The sequence below is a fragment of the Haemorhous mexicanus genome, chromosome 29, assembly GCF_027477595.1.
Source record: "Haemorhous mexicanus isolate bHaeMex1 chromosome 29, bHaeMex1.pri, whole genome shotgun sequence".
NCBI classification, from domain to species: Eukaryota; Metazoa; Chordata; class Aves; order Passeriformes; family Fringillidae; genus Haemorhous; species Haemorhous mexicanus.
Window position 1 is genome coordinate 2,965,594 of NC_082369.1, and position 14,898 is coordinate 2,980,491.

Sequence of the window (14,898 nt, forward strand, 5' to 3'; positions counted from 1 at the left end):
GCAGGGCTGAGGGAGGGGCAGGGTCAGCTCCTGTGGCTCATTTCACACTTGAGGCTTGCTTCAGGCACCCCCTGAGTTGGAGTCTGCTTTTGTTTCCATCCCATTCCATCAGATTTGTGCAGTCCCAGCCCCTGGCTGGCAGGGCCACGTGGGATGGCAGTACTGGGAACAGAGGACCTGGATCCTTCCTGCAGCAACGGGGCCAACAAGCTACTGGGCAATTCCCAGTGCAGAACTGGCGGCTCCTGACTCTCAGCCCCAGGGATTTTCTATCCCAAGATGATTCTCACAGGTTCTGGTGTGACTGGAAACCACTGGGGCATCAGCCAAGCCAAGGCCTCATTCCTGCTGTGGCAGGACAGGGCCTTAATCCTCTTATCAATGTCACCACGTTTGTCACAAATCTCACTGGAGGCCAAGAGGAAGCAACAGTAGGGGCTGATTCCGGCCTCATTCACACCAGAGCTCCCATTCTTCCAAGTGTTGCATTTTAGCTGCAATCATGATCCAAAAAATAAAACAATTAATGGAGATTTAACGGAGATAGTCTGAATTATTTTTTCCTGTAATTTCAGTGTTAGTGACAGCTGCTGTTGCACAGCTGCCTTTTAAGGGGGTGGCACTAGGAATTCCCTACCTCCTTTAGAAAGGAGATTCCTCTTACCTCCACTGAAGATTCATTATTCAGCCCTGGGGTAAATCCATGCCTTGGTTTTGGGTCCATCCAAACTGGAACGGTCTTATCAAAGGACCATTTATAAAGCCAAAATTTAACTTTGTTTTGAAAGTTTATTGGATCATCTTGACACAAAATCATTACAGCAGCTTGTGGTATGTTGTTTTCTTTTTCTTTTTTTTTTCTTTTTTTTCCAGGGAATGTTGATAGCAAATAAATTTGTGAATGTAACACATCATACAATTTCAAAATTCTAGAATCACTGCACAGGATTCTGTAAGAGACTCTACATGCTAAAGTGACAGTTTTCATCCATGAATTAAAAAACCCAAACACTAATTGAGGAACATTATCCTTTAAGACAATTTTAATATGTTCAGTTTCTAATACACAACTGGCTAACCAAGGGAGGCTGACCAAAAGCAAACCCTCCACATCGTGGCAGCACGGTCGGACACGGAGCTGGGCCTGGCAAGGAACCCAGAGCACCAGAGCAGAGCCTTTGCCAAAATACCTCCTGTGGGAAGAGTGTAAAGAGCACAAGACACGCGTAAAGTACAGGACATCACCCAACAAATAAGATCAACACTTTATCCTGCTCCCTGCATGGGGCTTTGGTGTTTTAGGAGTGGTGGTGGTGCTGGAGACGTGCAGACCCAGCCAGCTCCTCACTGGGCACCTTTTTGGAGCAATCAACTGCTCCTGACCTGTGCCTCAAAGCAAAACCCTTCCATGGAGTTTTGCTCACTGGGTGCGGAACTGCAAGGAAAGAAATGGAGCAGGGGAATAAAAAATAAGTTGAAAGCAACGGATGTTGGAGAAGGACATCAACTGAGCACCTCTGCAGGACACTATGACATCCCTTTCCTGTCAGTGACTCCTCAAGATTCCAATGGGCAGAATGGGCACTTCCCAGACTCTCCCTTCTCCCCTCTAAAGCAACTGCTACAATCCCAAATCTGCAGCTCCTCAGTCCCCTCCTCATCCTGCACCCTGCAGGGAGAGCAGCTCCTCATGACTGCTCTCCTGCACCCTGGCAGGGACAGGGGATCCTCATCCCTCCTCCTTCCTGCATCTGGGACAGGGGATCCTCATCCCTCCTCCTTCCTGCATCTGGGACAGGGGATCCTCATCCCTCCTCCTTCCTGCATCTGGGACAGGGGCTCCCATCCATCCCTCTCTCCTGCACCCTGGCAGGGAGGGCTCTGCCACAGGGACCATGGGGCACTTGTGCTGCCAAATCTGCTCTCAGTGCTGCAAGGGCAGGGTTGAGGGACACTGAGGGGACACAGAGACAGAATGACTCTGCTGGTTTCAGAGCCCAGAGGGAGGACATGGACCTGCACACAAGGGGCTGCACCCATGACTGTTTCTCTAACCTGGTAATGGTCAACCTCAGCTGGTGAGCCAAAGGATAAAAAAAGCAGGAACAGACCCCTTTGGATTTCCAGTTTCTTGCTACAGCTTAACTGCTCAGGAATGTGAAATTGAAGTGGACTCTGAAAACACATCAGCAGAGACAGCTCCAAGTGGAGAGGCCTGACAGACTCAGTGTGTGGGGCAGTCGAGGGGAGCACAGACCCAAACAATAACACTTCCAGCCTGTTTCATGCTTCCACACTCGACTCTTCCAGCTGTCACTAAAAGAAGGTTAAGGCTCAAGGCAACTACTATAAACAGAAACTCAAACATCCCAGTTCCCACAGGGCTCCTTTGGATTAGCTCAAGGAGATGGAGGATATTTATATGCTGATCACAATAGATCTTGAGATAATAATAAATCATATATATATAAAAAAAAAAAACAACAAAAAGAGGCCTTCTGGTCCAGCACCAGCCTCTGCTAGAAATATACATCAACTACAGCAGCCCTGAAGACATATTTCATGGCTAAGGATTAAGTCAACCTTCCCTGGCATAAGCACAAGCAACAAACTGTGCTACTGTTGATAAAGTCCTGCTCAGTCGCCGTCCCACACAGATGAAGGTCATGGGATCATCATGAGCTGCTGAATAAATAGTGCCCACCCCTCCCTCCCTCCCTCCTCCAGTCATGTCACCAGGATCTCTTTGGGCTAGAAAGGGTTAACACCACAGTTTGTAAAAAGTTCTGAAAATAAAAAGGTAACATACAGCCTTAAAATGTCTAAACTGCAACCAATGGTGGAGTGAACTGAAAGCACGTGCCCCAGGGTAGTACATGCGTACGAGGGAGAAACTTAACACTTGGGTCTGCTCGTCTTTACACGTTGGGTGTGTTTCTGGTCGTTGGAATATTTTATAAGGAATATTCAGCACTTGGACAATGTCTCTTTCATCTCATCCAACAAGTTGCTAAGCAGGGTAGAATCATTACATTTCCCATCTATGGATACAGAATTCTCTCCCTTGGAAAGGAAAAAGAAAAAAGAAAAAAAACCATTAGCTCCTCTTTCAAGTGGGGAGAAATGTGTTCCCAGCCAAACTCAGGGTCTGGAAAGAGGCAGAGGAAGGCAGGGAAGGCTCCAGGTTTAGTTTCTCTCAGGGGTTACAATGCTCTCACCTTTTTTACCAGTAGGCAGACGTGATGGCCTTGGATAGAACGGCTGTACATGGATGCACACGAATCAACGCGTTCCACAACTGCAGAGAAACAGCAATTTCATTTCATTCCACTCCATTTTAATTCAAGCCCTGCTTCCCCTGGAGAGCAGCCCTTGCTCTGCCTGGCCTTGAGGAACAGAGGCTTCTACAGAGGGGAGGAGGAAGTCAGGGTTAAGATGTGCCTGGCTCCTCCTGGCTTCTCTCTGGGATGTTTCACAATAATGAGGTGAGTCATTTGTCTCCTAAGCCACAAATGTTCTGTGGCAAAAACACTGCTCAGAATGTAGATTTCTTCCCCAGAAATACTTCCAGTGAGGCAATGTCTAATGCAAACACCAGAGCATGATGAAACAGCCAGTTGTTTTGCTTCAGCCAGTGCTTGTGTTTTAATTAATAAACCCAAACCTGAAGAGCTAGGGCTCTCCCTCACTGAAAGGAAGCACTGGGGAAGGAGTCTGAAGCCCTGCAGATCAAACCCACCCTCCAGAGAACAGTTACAGCCTGAACTCCACAGCAACTGCTCCCATGATAGCTGTCACATGCCTCACTGGGCTGCAGGAATTCCACAGGGACACAAGGAGAATTCATTTTGAAGAACACTGCATGCTTTGAGTGTTGCAAAACTGGAGAAAACTTTCCCAAATGTATTTAATCTGGACATCACCTGCTCCTGTGGTTGCTGAGCTCACGGAGTATTATGCCCACCAAGCACAGCAGAGATTTTAGAATATGGAATTCTGCAGAAGGTTCTGCATCAAGGAAGACTCACCTGAAAAATGATGATGAAAACAGATCTTTGCCAGTAGATGTTGGAAAGAAATGCTAATTCCATCTACTTTAATAGAACTCATGTGCAGATCTCCAGACTCTAGGAGCTTGGCAAAAGCATCACTGCAGAGCAGGAAGGAAAGTAAATGTTTTATTAGAAATGCAAGTGAAATCTGTCCCATCAGCCCCATGAAATATGTCAGGATACAGAAGCTTAAGTGCTACCAGTGCTACCAAGCTGTAGGAAAATGGGTTTACAGCAAATACGGAAACCACACTCCAGAGCCCACTGGAGCAACCTGTGCCCTCTTGCTGCCAGAGCTGCCTCTGCCAGCCTGCAGGGCACAGAGCTCCCTCTGCAGAGCCACTTGAAATCAGTCACTGGACTTATCTGAGGTCACCCCTTACAGAGACACTGCCCAAGCCCTCGGGAGCAGGCAGGGCTGGGCCCTCCGGGGCAGCACAGGCCGGGCAGGGCAGGGCTCAGCCCGGGGTGGGGGGCAGGGGGGGGCAGCAAGGGCACTCACCTGTAGCAAGGCGTCGTGATCAAGTATGAAGCACAACTGAAGTGCAATTTGAAATCTAGTTTTTCATGGGTTGAACCTTCATCATCCTGCAACAGGGCAAAGGAGAGCAGGTGAGTGGGAGCCCCGAGGCAGCCACCCCTCCCCATCACAGAGGCACCAACGAGGAGCTGAGGGCTGAGTTCCCCCTGAAATAGTTCGGCTGGGCCTGAAGAATCAGACTGAGAACCATCCCACCACAACATCAGCCCACTCAAAGATTTGGGCAGCTGGGTTGATACATGCACCTACAACAGGTAAGGGACACACTGGGCCACAGCTCTGCCTGCACTCTGCTGAAATGAACTGAGCAGACTGAGCTTAAGCTAACACTTGGAGATGTGGTTTTACAGTTCATTATTTCCTGAGCAAAATAATAAATTAACAGTTCCCAGATTCTTAGGTACTAAAATAGGACTAGCATGCTATTTTTAAGAAACCTTTAAAATAGAGATAATGACTGACTCAGGAGTAGCCACAACTGTCTTCATTCATTTCCTTTGAGCTGCTCATGCAGGTCTTTCATTAATAACTGTACTGAAATAACATCAGAGACCCACACAGTCTTATCCAGCTCAATACCTATTAAACAATGCCTTCCGCTGACCTCACTCTTGGTCTGGGTTTCCACTCTTAATGACTGCATCTAATTCCCATTTTTGTTTTGCAGTCTTGCACCAGGCTGCAGTGTCCAGCTGAGATCAGAAGGAGCAGACCCTGGTTCCCTCTCTCCCCTCCCCAGCAGATCAGCGTGATTTTCTAGCTGACAATGTGGCACATGTTCCAGGCTGCCTTGCTCACACGCTGACAGGAATGACAATCTAGGACGTGCTGACGCAGGATGGGGGGCACTCTTTGCACAAGATGTCATGTGAAAATGTTCCTCACAGAATGGGCTGCTGCAGCAGGGATGAAATGATGCCTAAAAAAAGCTCGAGAGCAGAGCTTCCCACCCGAGTCCAGCTCCCTGACGCAGTTCCCAAGGAAGCAGAGGCAGTTGAGAGCTGCACTTACTTTGACTATAAAGGACAGTGTTCCTTTTAACTTCTGAGCCATAACAATACTCTGAAGTGTAAACACAAACTGGGCTTCATTAGAGATTCCTAGTGTGAAGAGAGGAGAGGGAAAAGTCAGGTCAGAACATGGTTTCCAGATCTAAGTAATGGTTAGAATAAAGTGACTTATGTGCAGACTATTTTTGAACCAAGTTTGAAATTTTTTGAGTTGGAAGAGAGTTCTACACACAACTGCTGTGATGAGTCAACAATGTTACAGCACTCTCAGCAGCAGCAATGGGAGCTGGCATTTGATGGAGGTTATTGAGCAAGTGCCTGGGCAAAGTGTCACAGTGTCACATATTTAAACTATTTGCATAACTGGAATTATATTATGAACATTTCAGAGTAGCTTTCAGAGCTAATTTGAATTCTAATGTTTCTATGTTTTGCTTTTAACATACAAGTCTGTGCCAAGAACTGCCACATACAGATTTAAAACAAATCAAATACCCCACTGCTTTCCATGGGGGATTGAAAAGCTCCCTGAGGCCACTCCAGCCCTCTGTGAGCTGTTCCAGGATTCAAATGAACTCCTTGGTGAAGGAAGGGAAATTCAGGGAAGTTCATAGATGTGACTGTACTATTGTGTTCTGTACAAACCATTATCATTCACTTCTGTGCTTAATACTTCTGGAGGGCTCAGCTGCCCTCCTAGCACATCCTTATCACAAACCTACACTGCAGAAGGCCTCTGCCATTCAAACAGTGGGACAAGAGCTTCAGAATAAATCCAGAGTGGATTCTAATGCTTCACAAACCTACTACCTTGTTTTATTTAAAATCTCATAGCAAACACATAATGAATTTTGGATTCCTGTAGTCAAAGGTGTGCCAGCCTGCAGGCATCTGGAAAAGGAACTCAGACATTTGGACTCCCAGCCCTAGATTAAGGCTTTGCTCTTGCTGTGCAGAACCACCTGGATTACAGCCATACTGGGAGAAGGCTTATCCTCTCCAGGGAACTGTGGGAAAGCCCAGCAACACCCAGGCAGAGATGCTTTTTCTGGAAAACAGCAAGAAGTTCAAGCAGCTCTTTCCACAGGAGGGCAGTGCAGGGCCAGCCACACTCCAAGAGCCCTGTGCAAAGCTGGGCATACCAGGGGGGAGCTGGAAGGGCACAGGTATCCCATCGTGTACTGATGATCCTTCTGGTCGGAGCATTTTAGTGTTGAGAGAGTCCAGGACATTCAGTTCCATGCTCTTAAGGAAGCTAGTGCTTTTGTTCTCAAAGATAACAGACACAGTAACTTGGCTGTCATTCTGGAGGTTTCCTTGAATATCATAGGTCTGCAAATGAAGTGAAAAATGTCACAGGAAAGACTCAAACTTCAAGAAACAGAACACAGCATGGGGATTAAAAAAAAAGTTCAAAAGGGAGGTAATTTGGTATAGCTGTAAGTTTATGCACAGGAAACACAGTGGTGATCAGCTAAGGATTGAGAAAGTATCAACTTAGAAATTAAAGTGGGCCACCCAAAGGAAAGGAAAAGGAGCTTGGTTGTAGTTCTATCTTCTGGGACTGAAACAGGTCTTCAGTTACGTGATGGCTACATAAAGTCACTCCACCATGCCCAGAGCACCCCCCTCTCAGGGCACACAGAGACAACATCCAGAACAAACAGCCCCAACTCACCATTTTAATGTACGGGTTTTCAGCAAGAAGGCGGTAACTGGACATGGGCTGAAAAACAAGAGAACTCACAGTCACACCAGAACTGCTGACTGAGAAGAGCTGTCACTGTCCTCCCTCCCAAGCAGCTGAGCTCTCCTTGTCCCCAGGCCTGGGCACAGCTACTCACTGGTAGTGGCTCATCCTCTAGTGTCCCGTTCTGCACCGACTCTGGGGGCTCCTCCTCGCTGTGATGACTCTTCTTTTTGGATTTCTTTTTATCCTTTGATTTCTCTTCTTTCTCTTTCTTGTGCTTTTTCTTCTTATGCTTGGAGGATTTCTACCAAAAAGAACGAGAAACTACAACAAACCCTTAAAGAAACCCTTGATCTCTAGCAATGACCCCTCTACCACACTTCCAACTCTAGACTCTCCCTCTCTGCACTTCCTGGGCTGTGCAAAGTTTCCCTTTACAGCAGAACCCAAATCAGAGCTACCAGTCCTTAAATGCCAAAAGTAACTCCATGGGGAGTCCCAGTAAACCCTGCTCCCCACCCAGCTGCCCACACCTTATCCCAAAGTAACCTGGGAACAGCACGAAGCTGAATCTCTCCAAGTGTTTGGAAGCTCAGCTTTAACTGGGACCTGTCCCCTGGCACAGGGACATGAGGTGGTCACAGCTCTTCAAGGATGTAACATTTGCAGGCAGTCACTGCACTGAACAGATGCTGATGGTAAATCCTCAGGGCTGCTTTTTAAGGAATTTGAGACAGCAGAAGAATATGGCTGAAAGGTGACAGCAACTTCATGGAACCAGAGAATTGTGAAGGTTGGAAAAGATCTTTAAGACCATCAGGTCCAGCCATTAGCCCAGTGCCACCACATCCACCACTAAAGCATGTCCACAGGTGCCACATCCACAGGTTTTCTGAACATTTCCAGGGACAACAACGACTCCACCACTGCCACGGGCAGCCTGTTGCAATGCCTGACAATCCTTTCCATTAAAAAACAATAACAACAAAATCTTTCCTAATATCTAATCTAAGCCTCCCCTGTTATAACTTGAGGCAATTTTTTCTTAACTTGAACCACTTACCTTTCCTTCATCCTCCTCCTCCTCCTCATCTTGTTCTTCCCTTTCTTCTTTTTTTACCACTTGAGATTCAGCCACCACAGCAGTGCCCATTGCAGGCTCGCTCTGAGGAGATGAGCAAAAGGATTCTGACACTCATGGAAAGCAGCTGGAACAACCCAACCCCACACCAAAAGAAACTCAACAGTGACAACTCCTCACAATTGTTATTTCAGAAATGACATTAGGCTAACATGGTATCAAGGCTTTCATTTTATGCCTCTGAAACCCAGCAAATATGATCACCTGAGGACACGATTCAGAAGATTTCCTCCAAGGAATCCATCCCCTTATATCTTTGTCTCTTCCTCTAGAATTTCCCATCAAAATTCATGAGAATTTTTCTTTCACACTCTGTTTCTCATGTCTATTAATATTGCTAGAGTCCACCTCATACTGGGAAATAAAACCATACAACTGTGTAACATTATACTCATCAATAACAAAATCAACCAAGCCTGGAGCTGCATCTGTATTTCTATTTCCATTCCTTGATCTGCACAGAATGAGCCTCAAGTCTCCCATTACAGCTGCTCTGAACTGGGCAGACACAGTATGTCTGCTCCTCAGCAGGAAGTTGAGGAGATGAAGCTGATGTTCCCCTCTGTGCTGCAGCATGACACAGCACTCCTGCATAGCTCAAGGCAAGGAATAACCACAGAAGTTTCTTCTGATGGGGGAAGATTCCTACCTGTGGCTGGGGCATAGGAGCAGCTGGTGGAGCAGTGGAGAGCCAGAAATCCAAGTCTTCCCCCTGAATTTCAGGAGAAAAAAACCTCATTATCATTGTTTTCATATCTTTCTTAAAAAACAAATTAAAAACCCAACACCCCCCAACAACAGCAACAAAAGAAAATCAAAACAAAAAGATTACAGGGCTAGAACATCTGCCCTATGAGGAAAGGCTGAGAGAGCTGGGAATGCTCACTTGAAGAAGAGAAGGCTCCAGGCAGAGCTCAGAGCCCCTTGCAGGGCCTGAAGGGGCTCCAGCAAATCTAGAGAAAAACCTGGGGACAAGGGATGGAGGGACAGGACACAGGGAATGGCTTCCTATTGACAGAGGGATACTGAAAGTTGGGATACTGGGAAGGGAATCTTTCCTGTGAGCGTGGGCAGGCCCTGGCACAGGGTGCCCAGAGCAGCTGGGGCTGCCCCCTTGGTACCTGGCAGTGCCCAAGGCCGGGTTTCAGGTTGGACAGGGCTTGGAACACCCTGGGATAGTGGAAGGTGTTCCTGCCCATGGCAGGGGTGAGACTGGATGAGCTTTAAGGTTCCTCTGAACCCAAACCAGTCTGGGATTCTGTGACTCTACAACAATTAAATCAAAACTCTAAGTTCCCATGGGAATGCAGCACTCCAGTGTGCTCCTCATGCACAGATGCTGTGACACATTCAGGAGCAAACACACAAAGAAGCTTCACTTCAGTCTTTGAGCACTTCCAAAGGCAGGCCCAGCTGACAGCACCTGCCCAGCACCCCCACACCAGGGCAGGGCATCCCTGGCATTCCAAGGGCTGCAGTGCAGAGGGAACGTGCAGCTCTGCAGGAGGTTAACAGGAGGATGCTTCAAATCCTGAGAGCAACTGGCAGCTATGGGCAGGGTTTATAACTGAAAGGCTCTGGAGCACATGGGAGACAGGATGCACCACAAATGACACTCACAAAACTAGTTCCAGATATTTTGCTAAGGAGTTCCCCACTTGGAGAACAGACAAAATATCAGCAAACTCAGCTTCCACATAAGCTCTGGCAGATCTGCTGTGTAGGCTGCAGTAGGTTGAATTCTGCTAACTTAGGAGGCTAAGTAAGTGCTATTTTTATTAATAGAAATCTTTAAATACCTGCTGTTACAGTAGTAAAAATTGAAGGAAATAGAGGGTGAATGCATTGAGCTGTTTGAACTGTTAAATGCAACTGTTCCTAGGCAACAAAATGAACTAAGCAATAAATAACAGCAGGAGCTAAAATAATGCAAATCTTGGAGAATTACCTTTTTTACTTCTTCCTCCTCCTCTACCACCTTTTTCTCTTTCTTCTTTGCTTTATCTCTCTCTTTATCTTTATGTTTCTTTTCCTTCTTTTTGGGTTTCTTGCTCTTCTTCTCTACTAGGGGAACTTCTGAGTCTGGTGACTTGAGGGTCTCGACATTCCTGTGTCTCTGCACTGGCAGCTTCTCACTGTCTGCTAAGGGTCTTGAAAAGAAAGAGCCCATTACCTGCTGCAAACAGCCTCCCTCAGCCAGATAACCTGTCCAAGACAAGGTATGCTTTGTTCTTAGGAAGCTGGGCCCCCCAGCCTTAAAATCAGTGCATACTTCTCTACCTGGAGTTTACTTCTGCACTGCAAACATTGCCCTTGTGGGTTAGGAGTCAGAGGAAACAACTGGAAGGTGACTGAGAGCCAAGGTCTGGCTGTTTAACCCTTAGAGGTGTCAGCTAGAGGCTGAGGAACACCCCCAGAGGAACAGCTCCATGTTAGACTGTGTTTCCATGGAATATCTCTCCAAGGAAAAGCAAGGATGTGGAACAGCATTTCCAGCAGAGTGGAAATTCGAGCAGTGAAATGCCAGCATGGTTCCAGCAGCCCTTGAAGGGTGTGGGGTTTGTTGTTCTTGATGAATAGATTGGTCCAATTGGGAACTATTCTAAGTAATTTTTATTTTGGAAGTTTGCACTATGAACTTCTACTCTACTATCACATTTTGTAAGTTAAATGTAACTTCAGACACCTGTTTCCAAAAAGCACCAATAGCAGGTAATATTTACATTGTATCCTAAATCCACTACTTGGGAAAAAAACACCACAAAAATTTCTCTCATTCTTGTCAAACATTTCCAGAAACCAGCAAGAATTTCACCAACTGCATATTTTTCTATTTATTAGCTTTTATTTAACATTAATTGTCACATTGGCACAGCAAACATCACTTCAGGAAGATTTCTAACGGCCTCAACTGCCTCAATTTTTTTTTGCTTATTTTGCATTAAGAACCAAAACCAATTAATTTTTCACTTTCAGACACTAAGGGAAGACTGAACAACAAACAGGCCTCATCTTTTAGTATTTCAAATATACCTGTACAGGAACAGCATTGGTGCTGAAAGCCAGTGACAAAACAGACTCTCAAAGGTGAGAGTCTCTGATTTAACAGTTCCACCACCCTTCAAGGACTTGCCCTGTCCAAAATCAACCAACCTGACAAAGGTCAACACTCAGGAGATACACTTACCTGGAAGGCTTCCCTGAAACCAGACTGCGTGTGAGCGTGACAGACAGAGCAGTGCAAGCACAGAAAGAAAGAGAGAGGACACAGACATGAGAAACCATGACAGGAGAGCACAGCACTCATGGCACAGGGGAGGGAACGGATGGAACAATCCACCAGCCCTGGATGCCTCCTGGAGCACAGCACCCAGGACCTGCTCTGCTGGCTGTGCCCAGTGCTGCTGAGAATCACCATGCAAATACAGGGGCTACAGTCAGAAATTAATTTCCTTTTATGCATTTGTTCCTGCAGATTTTGACTGGCCTTCCAAAAAAGGAAGGTCCTCAGAAACTGTTTTATTCATTTTTTTCACCAGGTACTGAAGGGCCAAAGCCCTATAAATTTGGAACTGCAAAGAAAGGCACAGACTCGAGTATCAGAGGAAGAGAGAGATCCTACACAGACCCACAGGGGCCTGCACAGTCTTCCAAACTCTACAGGAGGCATCCCTGGACCATAAGTCAGCAATTAGTTTTAGCATGGTGATTTTGTAAAAGAGCAACTAAAAACAAATCCAAATCAATCTCCGTGTGCAATACTGCACAGCCCAGGGCTCATGGGCATGTGGATGCAGGGGCTCAGTGCTGGCACTGGCACAGCCCCAGAGCTGGTGGGGACCAGCCTGGGCACAGGTGTGACATGCAGCTCAGTCACAGCAGAACAACACTTCACTCCACTGGGACACACTGAGGGGCCACAGGGCAGGGGGGTGGGACAGCCTGGGTGTTACTGGTCAGTGATCACAACACAGGCTTGCCATGGACACAGAGGTTCTGAGGGGGACAGATGGACACAGCTCACACTCAGTGCCAACACCAGTGACAGCAGAGAGACAGTGGGACACCCAAACCTCAGAGTAACCCACACCTGATCCAGTGACACTGTCTGTGCTTCCAGACTCCTTCAGTCACACTCACACTACATTCAGTGACTCCCCTGCCCCTCCCAAACCTCTCTCATACTCAGGAGTTGAGATTTTATCATCCAAGCTGCAGTGGGAGCCAAAGCTGGATGAGCACCTGAAGTCTCATCAAAGCCATGGGGAGAGAGCTCAGCTTTCCCCCCTCAGGGCCTGTAGTGCCTTTGCCTGCTCAGCCCCAGCCCTGCCCTCAGGCACTCCCTCAGCAACTCAGTGCACTCACACACAAACTGCACTTACTTATCCAGGTCTATGTCAAGTGCCTTATAGGGATCATTGGGATCTTTGTCATCTTCATCACTGGGCAAAGCATTCTGCAGGAGAGATCCAGAGACATCCAGTGAGGCAGCAAACCATTGGCAATTTTCAAACTCAAGCTTAACACTACCCAAATTACATTTTTTTGAGCCTGTGAACCCTGCAGCAGGCCAGCTGCAGTCAGGCTCAGTAAGTTATGGGAACAATGCACTTCAGTGCAGCATCCAGCTTCAAGATTAATTTGGAACAGAAACCCCTTCTTCATTAACAGCAGGACGTGAATTGCTGTTGTTAGGTTTTGATTAAAGGAAATTTTAGAAACAAATACAGATTACATCATTAGCATCTGAAATTAATTATCATCAGCTGCAAAGCTGCTGACTAGACAGCAAGTTACTGTCAAAGTGAAGCAGCAGAGCATAATAAATGCTATTTGGACAGTGTTACTTTTAGAGCAGGGATGAACATTGTTTGGTTGGTTTTGACTTTTTTAATAGCTTCAGTGGCAATTTTTGTTAAAAAAAAGAGACAGTAATTTCTTCCCCTGCAAAGAACAGCCTGGGATCATCTCAGTCATTTCTGAAACAGCTCTGGAACTGCCACATCACAGACTGGCTGCAGTTGTGGGGGCAAAAATCTCAAGAGCTGCACACAGATAAATCCCAGACCCCAAGCACAGGAACTGACCTCTGGCATCTCCTCTGTGATGATGTCGACGTGGTGAGCTGGAGCAATGTCCTCCTCACTCTCTGTGTGCAGGGAGTTGTGGCGATGGTGTTTCCCTCTCTTCTCCTTTTTCTGCTTTTTCTTTTTCTTGTCTTTCTCCAGTTTCTGTTTATGCCTTCGCTCTTCTTCCAGTTTCACATACTGGTCTGACATGGGCATTCCTGGGGAAAAGCCAAGCTGCTTTCAGGTACAGAGCACATGGACTGAGCACCAGAACACCACATCAGGAGTGTGCCCTGCTCGTGCTTCCAGCTTCCCAGAGCCAGCTGGATCCACACCTCTCTGTGCTTCCACATCACCTCACACAGCCCCCCCCAAGCACCAGCTTTGCTGTCCACTCCATCTCTCCAAATACAGGACACAGCTCAGTCATGCTCTCTGATTCTTGGCTGCATTATTGCATTACAAGGGGCATCCAAACATTGAGATTTTAAGGAGAATTGGTGACACTGCTGCTGTACTTGCATGTAAGGCACTTTACCAACAGCTTTTCAGTGCTGTATCCTTAGATACACAACCATTTTTAATAACTGAAACAAGATAATCAAACAGTATCTCTACCATTAGATTCTATTTCATGTCTCCTCCATCAGACCTCTGAGATATTTTCAAGGTGATTGTTCCCACACAGAACAGTGGCTCCTCTACATGTTACAGACCTGGCTGCATGACATTCCTGATCACAGAACTATTTCTAATATTATCCTGAAAGGAACTCAGACTGCAAAGTACTATTTTCCAATGTAAATTAAGGAGATATATTTAAGACTCTAATAGAAGTGTGTTCCTTGCCCTTCAAAACCTCAGGTGGAAGACCTAAGAAGGAATTATGACTTTTGCTAAACTGAATTTTTAAAATTAATTTTAAAAGATTAGCTGTGCTTACCTGGAACTTTTAATGGGACAGAAAGGTCGATCTGGACCACAGGAATATGTTCCACCCCTGGAGTGTCTTGGTATCGCTGGGAAAAGAAAGATTTGTTACTTTCTGAGCACTGCCAGCACAAATTTCTGTAAATAGCCATATTACAAAACATCAAGCAGTTCAATCCCTTAAGTGAACATTTTAAAAGATAGGAATGGAACAGCTTGTTAATAATTCTGTGTGGTAGCAGAGTGTTGATAACTATTCTAAAGGACCCTACTCTTAGCTACAGTTTTTTAACCCCACTACTGCCCTGAAGAATTACTGCAGCTCTCTGAAGAGTTTTTGGTTTGTTTTATTGCTAAAAATTTGCCACTTCAGAAGATAAATTTGGAGATTGGAGTTGAGGAACATGGGGCAGTCCTTCAGATCTAGAGAGATACAGATGGAACAAAGGAAGTTCTTCCCCTGAA

General features: G+C 46.3%; 1 protein-coding gene across 1 annotated transcript in view; it reads right to left on the reverse strand.

Annotated features, from left to right (window-relative positions):
* Positions 1 to 769: 769 nt before the first annotated feature.
* AP3D1 (adaptor related protein complex 3 subunit delta 1) overlaps positions 770 to 14,898 on the reverse strand; it is a 42,802-nt gene continuing 28,673 nt past the window's right edge. The window contains exons 19-32 of the mRNA XM_059870087.1: positions 14,447 to 14,522; positions 13,522 to 13,721; positions 12,817 to 12,890; positions 10,383 to 10,584; positions 9,084 to 9,146; positions 8,357 to 8,458; positions 7,448 to 7,597; positions 7,282 to 7,329; positions 6,746 to 6,935; positions 5,605 to 5,693; positions 4,555 to 4,640; positions 4,029 to 4,150; positions 3,219 to 3,298; positions 770 to 3,063 (exon numbers count right to left, since the gene is read on the reverse strand). Of these exons, the coding sequence (XP_059726070.1) occupies positions 2,968 to 3,063; positions 3,219 to 3,298; positions 4,029 to 4,150; positions 4,555 to 4,640; positions 5,605 to 5,693; positions 6,746 to 6,935; positions 7,282 to 7,329; positions 7,448 to 7,597; positions 8,357 to 8,458; positions 9,084 to 9,146; positions 10,383 to 10,584; positions 12,817 to 12,890; positions 13,522 to 13,721; positions 14,447 to 14,522 (1,578 nt within the window). The 3' untranslated portion in view covers positions 770 to 2,967. The remainder of the gene's footprint in view (positions 3,064 to 3,218; positions 3,299 to 4,028; positions 4,151 to 4,554; positions 4,641 to 5,604; positions 5,694 to 6,745; positions 6,936 to 7,281; positions 7,330 to 7,447; positions 7,598 to 8,356; positions 8,459 to 9,083; positions 9,147 to 10,382; positions 10,585 to 12,816; positions 12,891 to 13,521; positions 13,722 to 14,446; positions 14,523 to 14,898) is intronic.